At 46.0% G+C, this 17229-nt stretch overlaps 1 protein-coding gene across 2 annotated transcripts; it reads right to left on the bottom strand.

Annotated features, from left to right (window-relative positions):
* Window positions 1–13340: 13340 nt before the first annotated feature.
* NEUROG2 (neurogenin 2) lies at window positions 13341–15961 on the bottom strand. 2 transcript variants are annotated; one of them, XM_059887656.1, is made up of 2 exons: window positions 15370–15648; window positions 13341–15282 (listed from the first exon to the last, which is right to left on the bottom strand). In XM_059887656.1, the coding sequence occupies exon 2, from the start codon at window positions 15279–15281 to the stop codon at window positions 14469–14471; it is 813 nt and encodes a 270-aa protein (XP_059743639.1). In that variant the 5' UTR covers window position 15282; window positions 15370–15648; the 3' UTR covers window positions 13341–14468. The 2 variants fall into 2 exon arrangements, with proteins under 2 accessions (XP_059743639.1, NP_001137577.1); NM_001144105.1 differs by lacking the exon at window positions 15370–15648 and adding an exon at window positions 15655–15961 and having other exon boundaries at window positions 14469–15282.
* Window positions 15962–17229: the final 1268 nt, after the last annotated feature.

Here is a 17229-nt window from a genome sequence, read left to right as displayed (position 1 = left end):
TGTTCTTCAAGGCTTCAGAAGATTCTAGGTATGGCTGGAAAAGGTGAACTGTTGCATTAAAAAAAAAAAAAGGATAGCTCAGGTAGACCTGTTAATAATGACCACATCTGTCTATGACAGGGGCTGAGGGGAGGGTTAACATTCTAACTCCCTACTTTCTTCTTCTCAAACAAAGGAGGGGAGAACTTTTGAGATGTGTCATAACTGAGTATGCACATAAATAGGAATCTGGAACTCATTGTTCTTTGTCTATAAAAAAAAACTTCCTTCCTTCATCAGCATTAACTCAACAAATACTTACTGAGCTCCTACTATGTGGGAGGCACTGTTACAGATGCTGGCGATAGTGTTGAATGAAGCATAAACATGCATACACAGCACACACACACACACACACACACACACTCATAGATGTTCCAGTGAGGGCAGACAAGGTAAACAAAATAAGTTAGTAAGGTAGTATTCTTGTTGGTGATAGGTGTGAGAAAAATAAAGATGGCTGAACCTTTCCAAAGCAATGTACGTAACTGGACAAGAATTTTAAGAATCGTTAAATGTATTCAATACATTGTCTTTCATTGAATTAATATCTAAAAATAAGCTATAAACTTATAAAGGAAAAAAATCATATGTTGACTTGGATCTCTCCAAGTCTCTGCATGATAAGGTTAAAATCAGATCTCCTTACTAAAAGATCCATACTTTTATTACTTTTCATGAAATTCAGTGACAGAGTAGTATACTGCATCCAGCCTTTGGAAAACAAGGAGGATAACACTAGTTCATAAGGAATCAAGCAAAAATCCAAACTGCCATGCTTGGGGCTGGTTCCTCCAGTTTTAACTACCTCTCCTCTGCTCTACAGCTCTCTGCTCTGAGGCCCACCCTCCCCCTCCTCTTCAGCAAACCAGACCATCATGTTAATAAGAGTTGATTTGTAAATAGCGTCTCCCTCATGCCATCTCCACCCCCCTTTGGCCAGGATCCTACTTTTCTGCTCAATGGCACAGATGCGGCTTTGAGCTGACTGGGACCAGGCAGCTATTAGCAGCAAATCCAGTGAGGGAAATTAATGAAGGGGACAACTAATAAAAGACAGCTCAGGACAGCCAGACTAACTTGCTCCGAGCAGTAATTAACTTTTTTCTTTTTTTTTTTTTTTTTAGCTCATGAAGGTAAATATGCCATCGGCACTGGTCCAGTCTAACTCTTCTTTATTAAAAAGGAAAGAGCAAGAGCATTCATGGGGAGCTGAGACTTAATCTATTTTTCCCCCAAGAAGAACCATTTTAAATTACTTGTGTGATGTGTTTGTAGATCTGTGATGCCCAAATCAAGATATACCTTTAAAGATGAGAGAAAAATGAGGCAGATGAAGAAATATGAATCTCTGAATAAAAGAAATAGTCATCTTCTACTTGGAGACAGCTTGAAAGATAATCTTTTTTAAAGGTTTGCTTTTCTTCCCTACATAAAATGATTGACTTTTTCTGTTCAATGCAAATGCTGACTAAAAACAAGACTGGATTCAAAGTGCATGGCAAGTCTTAGATTTCAGTGTTAAATATTAGCCTAGCTTGAGGGACATTTCAGTTGCCTTGCTCCAGCCTCCATTTCCCTTTTTTAAAGACACAGTTACGAAAAGCAACTTAAAATTTGCTTTCTTCATCTATTTTTAACAAATCAACACAGCAGTTCTTCTGAAGATATTTTCTGAAAATATACGTATCAACATAAATCTGTTGAGGTTTGTCCAAAGTATTTCTAAAAACACACCTACAGTATTTTATTAAAAAAAAAAAAAAAAAAAAAACTTTGAAAGTCAGAACTAGAAGAGACTAGAAATATCTAGTTTTATCAGGCTGAGAGACTTACCCCTGGTCACATAGCCAATCAGTAACAAAAAAGATCCTTATCAAAAATTCAACCTATTGACTCAATTCAGTGCTCTGGCTTCCCTAAAATGAGAAGCCTCATAACATACTTGAAAAAGTTAATAAGCTGATTTTGGTACTTCAGCTAAATCTGTAATTTATCGATATAGTCCCCTTATAGGCTTGGATATAACAGGATCAAATAACATTTCATTTGTTATTTGAGTTCTAGCTAAGTGTCCCAGGAATCAATCTACTCTTCCGTCTAGCCTCCAGAACCTATGGTACCATGTCAATCACATTCAGAATTTTGTTATTGTTCAGTCATTAAGTCATGTCTGACTCTTTGTGACCCATGGACTGCAGCACACCAGGCTTCCCTGTCCTTCACTATCTCCTATCAGATCAGATCAGATCAGTCGCTCAGTCGTGTCCGACTCTTTGCGACCCCATGAATCGCAGCACACCAGGGCTTCCTGTCCATCACCAACTCCCGGAGTTCACTCAGACTCACGTCCATCGAGTCAGTGATGCCATCCAGACATCTCATCCTCTGTCATCCCCTTCTCCTCCTGCCCCTAATCCCTCCCAGCATCAAAATCTTTTCCAATGAGTCAAGTCTTCGCATGAGGTGGCCAAAGTATTGGAGTTTCAGCTTTAGCGTCATTCCTTCCAAAGAAATCCCAGGGCTGATCTCCTTCAGAATGGACTGGTTGGATCTCCTTGCAGTCCAAGGGACTCTCAAGAGTCTTCTCCAACACTACACTTCAAAAGCATCAATTCTTCGGTGCTCAGCCTTCTTCATAGTCCAACTCTCACATCCATACATGACCACAGGAAAAACCATAGCCTTGACTAGACGAACCTTTGTTGGCAAAGTAATGTCTCTGCTTTTGAATATGCTATCTAGGTTGGTCATAACTTTCCTTCCAAGGAGTAAGCGTCTTTTAATTTCGTGGCTCCAGTCACCATCTGTAGTGATTTTGGAGCCCAGAAAAATAAAGTTTGACACTGTTTCCACTGTCTCCCCATCTATTTCCCATGAAGTGGTGGGACCGGATGCCATGATCTTCGTTTTCTGAATGTTGAGCTTTAAGCCAACTTTTTCACTCTCCTCTTTCACTTTCATCAAGAGGCTTTTTAGTTCCTCTTCACTTTCTGCCATAAGGGTGGTGTCATCTGCATATCTGAGGTTATTGATATTGATAACCTCAATATCAATATTGATTGATATCAATCAATATTGATATTGATTCCAGTTTGTGTTTCTTCCAGTCCAGCGTTTCTCATGATGTACTCTGCATATAAGTTAAATAAACAGGGTGACAATATACAGCCTTGACGAACTCCTTTTCCTATTTGGAACCAATCTGTTGTTCCATGTCCAGTTCTAATTGTTGCTTCCTGACCTGCATACAGACTTCTCAAGAGGCAGATCAGGTGGTCTGGTATTCCCATCTCTTTCACAATTTTCCACAGTTTATTGTGATCCACACAATTAAAGGCTTTGGCATAGTCAATAAAGCAGAAATAGATGTTTTTCTGGAACTCTCTTGCTTTTTCTATGATCCAGCCGTTGTTGGCAATTTGGTCTCTGGTTCCTCTGCCTTTTCTAAAACCAGCTTGAACATCAGGAAGTTCACGGTTCACATATTGCTGAAGCCTGGCTTGGAGAATTTTGAGCATTACTTTACTAGCATGTGAGATGAGTGCAATTGTGCAGTAGTTTGAGCATTCTTTGGCATTGCCTTTCTTTGGGATTGGAATGAAAACTGACCTTTTCCAGTCCTGTGGCCATTGCTGAGTTTTCCAAATTTGCTGGCATATTGAGTGCAGCACTTTCACAGCATCATCTTTCAGGATTTGAAATAGCTCAACTGGAATTCCATCACCTCCACTAGCTTTGTTCATAGTGATGCTTTCTTAGGCCCACTTGACTTCACATTCCAGGATGTCTGCTTGCCTCAAACTCATGTCCATTGAGTTGGTGATGCCATCTAACCTAATCCTCTGCTGCCCTCTTCACCTTTTGCCTTCTATCTTTCCCAGTATCAGGGTCTTTTCCAATGAGTCGGCGCTTAGCATCAGCTGGCCAAAATATTGGAGCTTCAGCTTTAGCATCAGTCCTTCCAATGAATATTCAGGATTGATTTCCACTTGGAGAAGGAAATGGCAACCCACTCCAGTATTCTTGCCTGGAGAATCCTATGGACAGTGGGGCCTGGCGGGCTACAGTCCATAGCGTCGCAAAGAGTTGGACACGACTAAGCATGCAAGAGCACATTCTGGATAGGATGTAGCAAATACATAATTATGTGCAGGACTCTCTCAAGGATAGATGGCTTCAAATAATGGATGCCCTCCCAGAAAACCGCCTTCAGGCAATCAGTAACACTATGTAAAGGAGACTACAGCTCCATACTGTTATTTCCCACAAGATAACAGAAAGGCTAGGTGTGGTGAATAAAAGGACTTTATACATACTTACTTCTACATCAGCAGTATGGAGAAATAAAATTAGTTTATTAAAATAAAATAGAGAAAATGAGGACAGTGACACTAGATGCTTTAAAAATAAAATAGCTTTTATTACATAAGGTATGTAAAGTAGTCAAATTCAAAGGAATACAAGGAAGAATATTGGTTGCCAGAGGTTGGAGGGGAGGGGAAATGGGGAATTGTTGTTTGCTGTGTGTAGAGTTACAGTTTTGTAAGATGAAAATGTTCTGGAGATTGGTTGAAAACACTGAATATACTTTAAACTAACTGTACAGTTAAAAATGATAACTGAAGTGATAACTGAAGTCACTCAGTTGTGTCTGACTCTTTGCGACCCCGTAGACTGTAGCCCACCAGGCTCCTCCGTCCATGGGATTCTCCAGGCAAGAATACTGGAGTGGGTTGCCATTTCCTTCTCCAGCGGAATCTTCCAGACCCAGGGATAGAACCCAGGTCTCCCACATTGCAGGCAGACACTTTAACCTCTAAGCCACCAGGGAAGTTTTAGAATGGCTATAGACTTTGAGGCATAAAGCTTTCTTGCATGTCCAAAACTAAAATTATCTTTTATAACAGAATCTTCAAACTCTGTAACCCTATGAACAGTAGCCCGCCAGGCTCCTCTGTCCATTTCCTCTGTCCAGGAAAGAATACTGGAGTGGGTTGCCATGCCATCCCCAAGGGAATCTTCCCAACCCAGGATTGAAACTGCATCTCCTGTGACTCTTGCACTGCAGGCAGATTCTTTACCACTGAGCCATTGGGGAAGCCCCATTCAGAGGTGAGCCACCAAGTTTTCAAACTTTTTTTTTTTTTTTGCTACAAATAAGTTATAAAGTCTTCAAATAAACTATATCCATGTTAATCAAAGTGGGCTGTTATGATGCAATAACAACCTTCCAATCTTCATGGCTTTTAACTCAAAAGTTTTTCTCCCTCAAGTAACATCCACTGTGAGATGAGGTGGACACTTCATATACTCTTTATATGATCCCCTAGAAGTCCAACCAGCTTTGAAATTTTGGCCTAACCCACTCAAGACAAGAGGAAGATAGAGACCACAGATGGAGTCTTGTCTATTGTAAGGGGCCTGAGCATGCCCAGTAGGGTTAGAACATCAGACATTGAGAGAGACTAGAAATGTCCCCCACAGTATCCAGCAGCAGGATTTTGTCCAGATGAAATGAAATGAAATTACAGGCTTTAAGAATTCCAGAGTAGAATAAAGATGGCACCAATGAAATGTGTAGGAATATTGCCAAGTGTATATAGGAGGCACTATTAAGACAAGAAATAATTCTTTTCAAACAGTGATACAGTGCTGAAGGGCAGTGGCTGATGGTTGTGACTGTTACAGATTCCATGAGACATGGTGAAGATACTGTTTGGTATAATCATAGCTGCTTTGTTATGTTTTTTGAAGACTCCCAATCCCTTCAAGTATGCTATCAAAATTCTAAAGTGTGTCATGAATATCAAAAAGTGAAGTCTAACATCTATGAATACTCTCCTATTCTCTTACAAAAGATCTTGTAACATCCCTTATTTTGCTGGGGCAGATGGTGACTGCAGCCATGACATTAAAAGATGCTTGCTCCTTGGAAGAAAAGCTATGACCAACCTAGACAGTATTAAAAAGCAGAGACAAAAAAATAAATAAAAATAAAAAGCAGAGACATTACTTTGCTGATAAAGGTCCATCTAGTCAAAGCAAAGATTTTTCCAGTAGTCATATATGGATGTGAGAGTTGGACCATAAAGAAAGCTGAGCAGAACTGATGCTTTTGAACTGTGGTGTTGGAGAAGACTCTTGAAAGTCCTTTGGACTGCAAGGAGATCCAACCAGTCCATCCTAAAGAAGATCAGTCCTGAATATTCATTGGAAGGACTGATACTAAAGCTGAAACTCCAACACTTTGGCCACCTGATGCGAAGAGTTGACTCATTGGAAAATATCCTGATGCTGGGAAAGATTGAAGGTGGGAGGAGAAGGGGACGACAGAGGATGACATGGTTGGATGGCATCACAGACTCAATGGACATGGGTTTGAGCAAGCTCCAGGAGTTGGTGATGGACAGGGAAGCCTGGTGTGCGGCAGTCCATGGGGTTGCAAAGAGTCAGACACAACTGAGCGACTAAACTGACTGACTAGAAAAGAGCACCACTGAAGAAAATTGAACTTTGTTGTCTTTTTGGTGGAAAGAGATAGAATTAGCAATTATCAGATGTCCATCAGCAGATGAATGGATAAGAAAGCTGTGGTACATATACACAATGGAGTATTACTCAGCCATTAAAAAGAATACATTTGAATCAGTTCTAATGAGGTGGATGAAACTGGAGCCTATTATAGAGTGAAGTAAGCCAGAAAGAAAAACACCAATACAGTATACTAACCATATATATGGAATTTAGAAAGATGGTAATGATTAACCCTGTATGTGAGAAAGCAAAAGAGACACAGATGTATAGAACGGTCTTTTGGACTCTGTGGGAGAGGGCAAGGGTGGAATGATTTGGGAGAATGGCATTGAAACATATATATTATCATATGTGAAACAAATCGCCAGTCCACGTTCAATGCATGATACAGGATGCTCCAGGCTGTGCACTGGGATGACCCAGAGGGATGAGATGGGGAGGGAGGTGGGAGCGGGGTTCAAGATGGGGAACACATGTACACCCATGGCAGATTCATGTCAATGTATGGCAAAACCAATACAATATTGTAAAGTAATTAGCCTCCAATTAAAAAAAAAAAAAAGAATTAGCGATTATCTGGAGAGCTAAGAACCAGGTAGTTGTCACCATAGGGATCTGCTCCAGCCTGCTTTGTAATGCAGTATCACCATTACCATCTTATACATGTTGTTATCATGAAAGACATTAATATCTGAGAGATTCAGAATCATGTAAAGGTCTCTGTAAAGGTCTCTGGCCAGTGCCTTTGTCAGTTCAGTTTCATCTTCTGTAGCTTAGAACCATGTTGCTCTGAAAAAAACTCTAGGAAGTCTCGACAACTCTCCTGAATGTAAGCGAGCAGAATAGTCTAAGATTCCAGAAGTTTTATTCTAGTAGAACTGAATTATTTGCTCACTGAGAAATAAAATTCAGTTTTCACTACAGCCTTTCTGATTCTTACCAGACTGAAGATGTCAGTTGGACTCTCCTAGGTCTCCTGAAAGTGACAGGAACTTCTTTTGCAAAGCCATCAAGAGCTCTGTTAGTAAGGTTTGACTTCCTTCTAATTCAGAAGAAACACTGGGTTTGAACTCAAAACTTTTCAGTGGCTTTACTGCTCTAATAGCAAAATTCAAGTTTTCTTATTTGTCTATTTCAAGCTGCTGCCATGGCAGTTTTGAGTTAAGGAAGATACTAGTTCAGATAGATTTGATTCTGTCTTCTTTTTGATCATGTTCTAGGTACTGTGAAATGAAAGAAGTATTAATGTATTAATGCAATAGCCCTCTGAAGTTTATGGTTAGACTTTCTCCATACATCTTCAAAGGTATATTCCAGGTTTTACCTCATTTGATTTCTTTTTCAAAATTATGTGGAAAGTGAGGCAAAAAATAATTATATCCTCACACTGAATCAATCTTCTTGTACATGTTTGCATGTAGTGTTTCAATTTATGTAAAAGGTTGAAAAAACACAAAATCAAAGTTATCCCAGAATCTCTCATTTTTTAATTATTTCAGTGCATAGCAAGATTTATGTGTTAACAGAAAGAAAGCAACAGCAAGCCCGTGAGGTTATCTTTTGTCACACTGGCACTAGTTTGGCTTCTTTCTGCTATTCTTATACCAAGGAGGCAATAAACCCCCTTGAGAGTCATAGAGCTGCCTGCGGAGCCCTGACAGGGCATAGAAGCCTTTATGCCAAAATACAATGCACAAAGGGATCATAAACACATTTGAAAAGGAAGATGACCTCTTTGTCACAAGGAATTAGGCTTTACTGCAAGCTGCTACCATGGAAACCAGCCCCCAGCTTTCTCTGCTTATTTTGAAGTTTCCTGTTCCCCATATAACATGGACTTCAGCACTTTTACTTAATTGTTTCTAGATCAAATAAAATTGGTGAAAGGTTTTGGTTCTTTGCTTCATGGTTTAATGTCTCCAAGTATGCCTGCAGGTCCTGAAGAAAAAAGAGAAAGTAGTGATGGAATCATTAGAAAGGCAGGAAAAGTGAAGAAAATTGCTGGTGTCAGGGTCTGTTCTACAATTCAACAAGGTCAGAGAAGAGATACACTTGTTATTAAATCTTTCAAAGACCAGCTACAGTCCAACAGTGTCTCTTAGAGATGTGTCCTTTGAAATAATTTTAGCTTTTTGCCTCTCGATTTCTTACATCTCTGGAATTCAGTATACCCTATAGTGTCTACAGAGCGGCTCTCAAAGTCCAAACAAAATTACAAGTATACTGCCGCTGGGGAAAAATCTTGAATCTTTTATTTTATATGATACAAAGAAAACCGATTGTTTATACGGCTACAGCCTTGAAAAGTATAAAGAAGAGAATTTATAATGAGCTAAGCAACCGTTGAGGCTCTGCGTCCAAAAGCTGGTGAGACACTTGAAAAATGGCCCGGGGTCCAGCTCGGAGGATGCGGGGACTCGGAAGACGCACAGGTAGTGGGATCCGGTGGAGCAGGTGCTTCGGGGATCCTTCTTCCCCTCGGGAGTCTCCCCACTCCCGCCCTCCCGAAATCCTGGACTCAGGGCGGGGGAGGCTGTGCGTTTCTGCCACAGGTGAGACCTACCCAGCCTGGAGATCAGAGCTGGCACCTGTCCAGTTGCTGGGGCAGCCCCGGCTTCTAACGTAGTGTTTCTAGTCAATAATCCTAGCTGACTTTTCCCCATTTGTGCTTGAGGGGCTGGAGAAGCTGGCGCAAGCGAACGCAAACAGGAACACTCGCATCGCCTCCCCTCCTCCCGCGACCCTGGCAGAGAGAGAGAGAGACAGAGAAGTCATTTATTGTAGCGCACACACACCATCAGGACTCTTTCCCAACTCCATCTTCCGACTCCCGCCACCTTGCAGGGAAATCGCAGCTCCGGCCACACTGGCTTTCTCGATCTGCTTTCCGGATGAGTGAATTTCTTTGCTCCTCTCGCCTGTCGGGAACCATCTGAAACTGCCCCCAAGTTGCGTTCCCAGGGACCCTCCCCACTCCGTTTCCACTCGAGAACCAAAGAGCAGCTCACTTCGGCATCCTGCAGAAGACAAACCCCATCCATTCATTCATCTGGTGGGTGAACAAGAAGGAAAAGAAGAAACAGAGGTGGGCCGCCAGGCGAAGCGAGAGCGAGAGTACAGTGCTGGGTAAACCAAACTGGGGAAAGAAAAACGGGTGAGGGGCGAGGAGGACCGCTCTAGCGGACCTCGCCCCTCCTCGGCCCGGGGTGGACCCCTGCGGGTGCCCACGGCGAGCCACGTGGAGAAGCCCCAAGGGAGAGGCAACCCCCACCCCCACCCCAGGGATTTGGAAAAGAAACTGCTGGGAACAATGAACCCTGAAGGACAGAGGGAGGTGGAGGGGGGGGTGAGAACCCTCGTCCTTCCCCCTTGCCCCCCTCCTTTTGGACATTCCTTAGGTTTAATCATTAAAGTGGATCCTTTTTAAAAAGGAGGCAGCAGCTGAACAGTGCCGTTTCTGACAGTCTGCCACACACTGTCAGTGAAGTAAAAGATCTGGACCGAGCTTGGTTGCCTCGCTACCAATAGCAGACTTGGGGAGACCAAGCCTCCGATTTCTGGCCACATCAAAGCAGTGATTATGCAAATACCCATTTTTTTTTTTTTTAAGAATAAAATGGAGGGGGAATTATTTATCAAACAATGAACCCCCTGCCAGGGCGGGAAACAATAGATCAGACTAGATAGCCCTTCTAGCCCCAGGCTGGGGGAGAGGGAAGGGGGGGATGCTGGCGCCCTCACGTTTTATTGGTCTAACCTAATTTCACTAATTCTCTTTTCACACATTTTCTTTGGCGGATTCGGAGGCCAGGACTTTCACGCTCCCGGGAGCGCCCTGCATTGGAGCGATTCAAGGGCTGCCTGCTTTATTTAATTAATACATTCAAAGCTCGCCTGGGCCCGGAGAGCCTGAGGGTGGGGAAAGACCGAGGCCGGGCGTGAGGAGGAGGCGCTTTTAACGGGTTCCAGGTGTCGATGCCCAGAAGTCACAACAGGCCCAAGGCTGTGCGATGCAGGGGGCGCACGCGGTGGGCGGCAGCGAACCGCAACTTCCAGTCTCTCCAGCAGACCCGACCTTGGCGCAGCCGGGAGCCCAGCCGACCCAGACCGGAGGGCGGGCGCGGCAGAAGCGGGCCTTGGGCCTAGATATCCTCTGCGGGTAACGGGACCCTTGCTCCTTCCCGGCCAAGGCCGCCCGGGGCCTTCCGACGCCCTCACCTCCACTGGGCCCTCGGGGCTCTCTTCCCGAAAGGGCGCCCACCTGGCTCCTGCCCAGGGGCGCCCGGGTACTCCTCTGGTTCCCGCTTCGCCTGGCAGCCCTCTGTTTCTTCTTTTCCTCCTTGTTCGCCCACAGATGAATGTATTTTAAATCTGGTGAAGGAAAATCAACCTTAAGTCCTGGGCACTTCAGAACAAGTAAATACAATCAATGCCTGAAGCCTGACGGCGCCAAAGCGACGATCCACCCGGGGCAGGACCAACCCTCACACTTCTCCGCGCTTAGGTAAACGCGCCGCCGCCGCGCGCCGCTGGCGCTGGGAAGATCTGGCAACTGTAGCGGTGTGGGACTGTCATCAGAACATTTCCATGATCTTGCTTGAAGCGGCTCTCGGCAGAGGGCTCCAGAAATAGAACGGCTTGGCTTAGCTTGCCCAGGAACCTACTTGGTGCAGACAAACCAAGCTGGTCACAGGCAGGCACAATGAGGGAGGAAGGAATGGATTAAATCGAGGAGCGACTATATTCCCTTCTGCTGAAGCTGAGACCTGTAATTCTCATTCTTACAGGGGAGGGAAGAGGACGACTGGGCCTCAACCCACAGGCTGTGGAGCTTGCGGTGGGTTGGCAAGGAAAACTCCTAGTGCGAAGTGAGGCAGAAAGAACGTTCTTAATCGCTAAAAGTGATTAGACGCCATAAAGAATAATTGCACCTATTTAGTGTAAAATAGGGCTTCCCTGGTGGCTCAGTGGTAAAGAATCTGCCTACAATGCAGGAGACCCGGGTTCGATCCCTGGGTTGGGAAGATCCACTGGAGAAGGGAATGGCAACCCACTCCAGCACTCTTCCCTGGAGAATCGCATAGATGGAGGAGCCTGGTGGGGTACAGTCCATGGGGTCGCACAGAGTCGGACACAACTGAAGAGACCAAGTAACAGCAGCAGTGTGAAATAAGGTGTGTTGTAGATAGAGAAGGAAAAGCCTGAGTGTAGATCACAGGTGGTAGACGAAATTCCTACCATATATGAGGTGCTTCTGATGTGTAAGAGGACCTGCAAACTCTGGCTGAACGAGACTCTGGCCCTGGAGTAGCTGTGCAGAGGTGACTGCTAGATTCAACTGGGTCACAGGTTAAGTCATTAGCTGTATTACCATTCATCAAAACTATGACTATTGAACCCTCTCTCGATCCATGCCTCTCCGAATAAGCCATTAGGGTCACCACCTAGTTATAGGATTCCCATCCCCGCTTCCCCCTCCAGTTGGGTTTTCCTGAGTACCTGCACCTGAAGAGTTGCCTCCCCAGACCTGTCAGGAACCTGTTTCTTGGCATGTTTCCAAAAGAGGTCTGCTCTCACAATAACCACCATCATCACTAAAAGAACAGTGATTTGGCATTAAAACTGTGTTTTAGAATTCTCATACTACAATTGCTTGGCTTTTTAAACACTAGAAACATAAAGGTGTAGGAGAAATATCTCTTTCTCCTTATTAGATAATCAAGAGTGGTTAAGAATAATAAAATCTTTAAACTAGAAGGGGTTTTCCAACAAGTCTCCCTTACATCCAAAGATGAAAACCAAACAAATGCTGGGTTGGTTCTTCCTTTTATTAAAAATAGCTATTCAGTTATTAAACACAATATTTCTACATGAACAGAGAGGAGGAGTAGTTAGGACATTTTAGAATGATCATTGGTATATGCAGAGTAGAGGAGGATTTGCTTAAACCGGAAGCAGATATGAAATTCATGAGGGTGGGAGGAACTATGAACAACCAACATTTCTTTGCTGGCATGTTTTTTTTTTTTTTTTTTTTTGGCTTGTGAAGTCTTGGCCACCCTCCTCTAAAGTGGTCAGCCTTCACTTGATCATCTTTGACCCAAGGCCAGTCAAAGAGCATTGATTTCTGCTTTAGAGACTGAGCTGCAAGTTACAGAGTTATGTATCCTGGTGATTAGGAAACCATTTTTGCTTTCTCTCTGAAGATGTTTTGTCTATGTAAACTGCTTTAACAAAGACTGAATTGGCTAACATGAAATCAGCTTCCAATAATGAATTTATAAACACTCAGTTACGTCACAGATGTTAGAGATCACTATCCAGTCCCTTTTGTTTACAGACGATAACTGAAGCTCAAAGAAGTGAAGTGTAAGAACCAAATTTCTACACACTCCGTCAAGATAGTTCAACTCCACTATTTTTTAAAAGCAAAGTTTCTGAACTTTGGTGCTCATCATTACTTAATTATAATTTAAATTCCCCAAACTTTTTTTTAACTAATCTTGTTTGCTCAGAAATTGATTTCTTAAAAAACAAGCTTTTATTTGTATGGAGAGTTACACTTTTATGTCATTGTTAGTGTCTTGAATATAATTCAGCTTCCTGTGATTGCTTAGACCTTATGTGTCAATGAATTCTACACACAAACATTGACAAAACAAAAACAAACAAGTACTCTACTCAGATATAGGGAGTTAAGAAAAAAAAATGCAACTTATTCTTCTAAAATCCACCTAAACAGGAAAGTAATAAACACACAAAAATTATGAAAATTAGATACTTTATTTATAGTTTAATCACAAGAACAATTTTCTTGTTCTTTCAAGACGTAAATACATACTAGAATAAACTCTGTAGAATATACAAAAAATACATACTTTTCCCATGAAATTTTTCTTTATAATAAATAGAAGGAAACACGTGTGTGGCTGATCCTGATAATGCTCCGTGTCTGCTTAGGTTTTCAGTGTGTTGATTTATTTTTAATCTCTTGAAAGAATGGGGGAGTTTCTTCTCCCCTAAAAGGTCGAGATAAATAATTCATGAAGCAATCCTCCCTCCTGATTTTTCCGTTTTCCTCCACATTTTTCCTTTTGATAGAGAGTTCAGCCTAAATTTCCACGCTTGCATTCAATCATTACAAAGCCTACAAATTATACAATGACTTCTAACCTGGCCCTCTAACAAAACAACTTTTTCCCCCTTATAAATCATAAGAGACAGATGGCAAAATGGAGAAGAAAAAGGAAAGAGAAGAGCGGGACAATAGGCATTGTGACGAATCTGGGAAACAGAACAAAGTGCACATCAGAGAGGGAAAGTTTGGTTTGACAGGTGAAATTCCCACAGCCCGCAGGCAGCACTGGGAATAAAGCAGATGCCAGCCATTGCAAATCTGTGGATAATATTATTACCGGTAAAATCATTCAGATGCTAAGATACATTTCTTTCTACTCGACATTAACATCTCTATGTAGAAGCAAAGGTGAAGAGATCACAGGAACCGGTTGCGTTCCCCCTGGGAGATTCACAAGAATCGCACCGAGAGGGCAGGAGCGTCAGTCCGCTCTACAAACTCTTTAGACGTGTCACCTTTATCTCTTCCCAGCATCTTTTTACCTTAAGTGCCTCCCTCCTCCCGGCCCCCAACTCTACAATCCTCTTCGACAATAAGCTCCATCACGCCAATAAATTAGAGAGCCCGGCTGAACTAAGGAAGCCCTTACTTAGCCAAGGAATGCAACCAATAACCGAGTAATCAGAACGGCTACACATGCTCTGAGTAGTGAGACGGTTTCCCGGGCATGGAAAGCGGGGGATGGGAGGAGGGTTGATCGGGGGCAGGAAAGGGTACCCACTAAGGCCTGGCGTGGGTAGCAGAGATGGCAGTTCTAGATACAGTCCCTGACTATGGGGAGGTGAGGTGCGTAGCGGTGCTTGTCTGGAGGTGGGGGCTGCCAATAGTCCATGTCTGAACCCTCCGGGCTGGCGGGAGATAAAGTGCAGCTGTAGGGGGAGGTGGAGTTGGAGGACGCCGAGGAAGACTCCGCGGGGCTGTTTGTGCAGCTCCACGTGGAGGCGGGCGAAGGGCTGTCTCCGCTGTTGCTCAAGGCGGCGCTAGTGCCTCCCGGACTCAGTATGACTGCCTCCGAGAAGAGCGCCCCAGGCAGGCTGCCGCCGCCACAGTGGTCAGCCAGGCGCAGGGTCTCGGTGAGCGCCCATATGTAGTTGTGGGCGAAACGCAGGGTCTCGATCTTGGTGAGCTTGGCGTCCTCTGGGAATGTGGGGAGCACCTCACGCAGCGCGTCCAGCGCCGCGTTCAGATTGTGCATGCGGTTGCGCTCGCGGTTGTTGGCCTTCAGTCTACGGGTCTTCTTGATGCGCTGCACCGTCTCGGCCGTCTTGGCGCCGCGAGAAACAGCCCTTGCCCTCGAAGGGCGCCGCTTGCACTCATGAACCACACCCAGCAGCCGCGCCGGCCGGCAGCCCTCGGCTCCTCCCGGCGAGCCGCCCAGAGCCGCGGGCCCGGCCTCTGCCCCAAGCTGCCGACGCGCTCCGCCCGCCGCGCCCAGCTCCTCCTCTTCCTCCTCGTCAGCGCTGGAAGATACAGGGGTCAGAGCCGCTGAGGCGGGGGAGGCCGAGCCAAGCAGCACCAGCACGTCCTCTTCCTCCTTTAACTCCAAGGTCTCGGATTTGACGAACATCCTGGAGAAGAGAGCAGAGAGGGAGAAAGAACCAAATGGGGTGTGAATATAGCGGCAGAGGTAAGCTGTCAGTGTTATAGGGACTTACTGCTGCGCGCCCGAGAAGACCCGCTCGGAATCGCGCCAAGGAGGAAAGTAAATTGGGGAGGAAACCCTGCCTTGTGCTCTCCCAGTTCGCGGGCGCCCCTTGTTGTGACCCTGTCGCCAGCCAACTGGGTTCCGAACTCTGACACGCCCTGACAGCTGTGTTCTCTCCCGGGAAGGGACTGCGACCCCGCGACAAAAGATTCGTCGCGGGCGAAGGGCGTTCGGATGTGGTGGGACGCCGTGCGGGAAACGCCCCTAAGTTGGAAGCCGCAGCGCGGGTACTCACTTGGTTCTCTCTCTAAATGTGCCTCGGCGTCGCTCTTTGGCGCGTGCTGCGATTCTCCGCACAGCCGGGAGCTCAGCGCTGCTCCTTCTGCCGGCTTGGAGGCACCGGGCCTGGCGCTGCTGCGGCGCGGCTCCGCGGGGGACCTCTCTGACCGGCGACTTTGCCAAGAGCCCCGGCGGCCTCGGCGACCCGCCCGGGTCTCGTGTGTTGTGGTGGTGGTGCGTGTCTGTCTTGTCAGTCAGTCCCTGGACGCGCGACTCCTGGCACGCGACTCCCAGGCACTCCAGTTAAAGCGAAGCTGCTTGTGGTTCAGTGGCTGCGTGTCTGGCACACGACTCTCCTTAAAACCCCTTATATACCACCAAGAAAACAATCAGATCTGCCCCCGGGGCCCCCACCCCACCCTCCAACCCTCGGCCGCCGCTTTCTCCTCCCCTCCCCTGTGCTGGCCCCCCTTCTCCCCCGCTTTTCCCTACCCGGCTTACTCTTTTCATTGCATTATCATCATTCATTTCTTTCTTTCTTCACCCACTTCCCCCCCTCCCCTGGCCCTGCCATCCATCCATCCTCCTCTTTCCATCGCCCCCCGCCTCTCTTTCCCCCCTTTATCTAATCAGCATAACACGGTTCTAAAGCTCCCGTTGGAGCTCGAGGCTGCGGTCGGACTGCTGGAGCGGCGGCATCGGCTCAAGCTGCGGCTGTTGTCGCCGTCGCTGCCCATTGTGATTGGTGGCTCGCGCTCGGCTGGAGCGTGCCGCTAATTTATTAATGAATGGAGGTCGCGAGGCGCAGCTGGCCAATCAGGGCGCCCCGGACTCCGGGAGGCCTGCGAGCCACGCGCACAGGAGCCCGCTCCCTTTCAGCGGCTCATTAGGGGCCGGGGCGCTGGGGGCGGGTGGGGAGACCAAGGCGACCGCCCGGGTCCCAGTCCTCGCGGCCGCACCCCACCCCCGTCCCGACGCGCACGCGCACGCACCGCAAGGCACCCGGCGCTGTCTGGCCTCTGAGCTCCCGGACGTCGGGATCCTAGAAATTAGTTAATAGGGGTGAGAATCCCAGGAAAAGTAGTAAGCCCTCTGCTGCAGCCGGACGTTTCTTGGCAAAGCTTCTTAGGAATGGTCTCAAATAGTAAAGTATTTCAAAACGCTTTCGTTTGGTTAAAGGAGGCATAGGGTATGGATGGCGAGCTGTGGTCACTTGGCGGGCAAGCATGTTTAGGTTCCAGAAAGACTGACGTGGAAGGGTGAAGAGAGAGGACGTTGGAGGATTTATAGAGGCGTCTCCTGACAGGGAGATAGAGTAGGGGAGCAGTTGATGGACTTTTAGAGGAGGTGAAACTAAAAACACTCACTTATTAGAGCTAAAAGGGGCCTCCTCATTTTACGTGTGACACACAGCACCATACAGGTTTTTGGTTTTCGGGGAAGGGTGGGGCGCGTTCGGGCTAACCCGTGTTTACGGTGGGGCGGGACCGCAAAGGGCTTCCTGCCTAGGTGGCAGCGGGAGGAGCGGCCGACTTGTAGCTCGGCAGAGCGAATGGGCTGCGTTGACATTTCCATGACCTCTGCTCCGCGC

This window comes from Bos taurus, chromosome 6, assembly GCF_002263795.3.
Source record: "Bos taurus isolate L1 Dominette 01449 registration number 42190680 breed Hereford chromosome 6, ARS-UCD2.0, whole genome shotgun sequence".
In the NCBI taxonomy this organism is placed as follows: Eukaryota; Metazoa; Chordata; class Mammalia; order Artiodactyla; family Bovidae; genus Bos; species Bos taurus.
The sequence above is the reverse complement of the archived record's forward strand: the minus strand, read 5'-3'. Positions and strand labels throughout refer to the sequence as shown.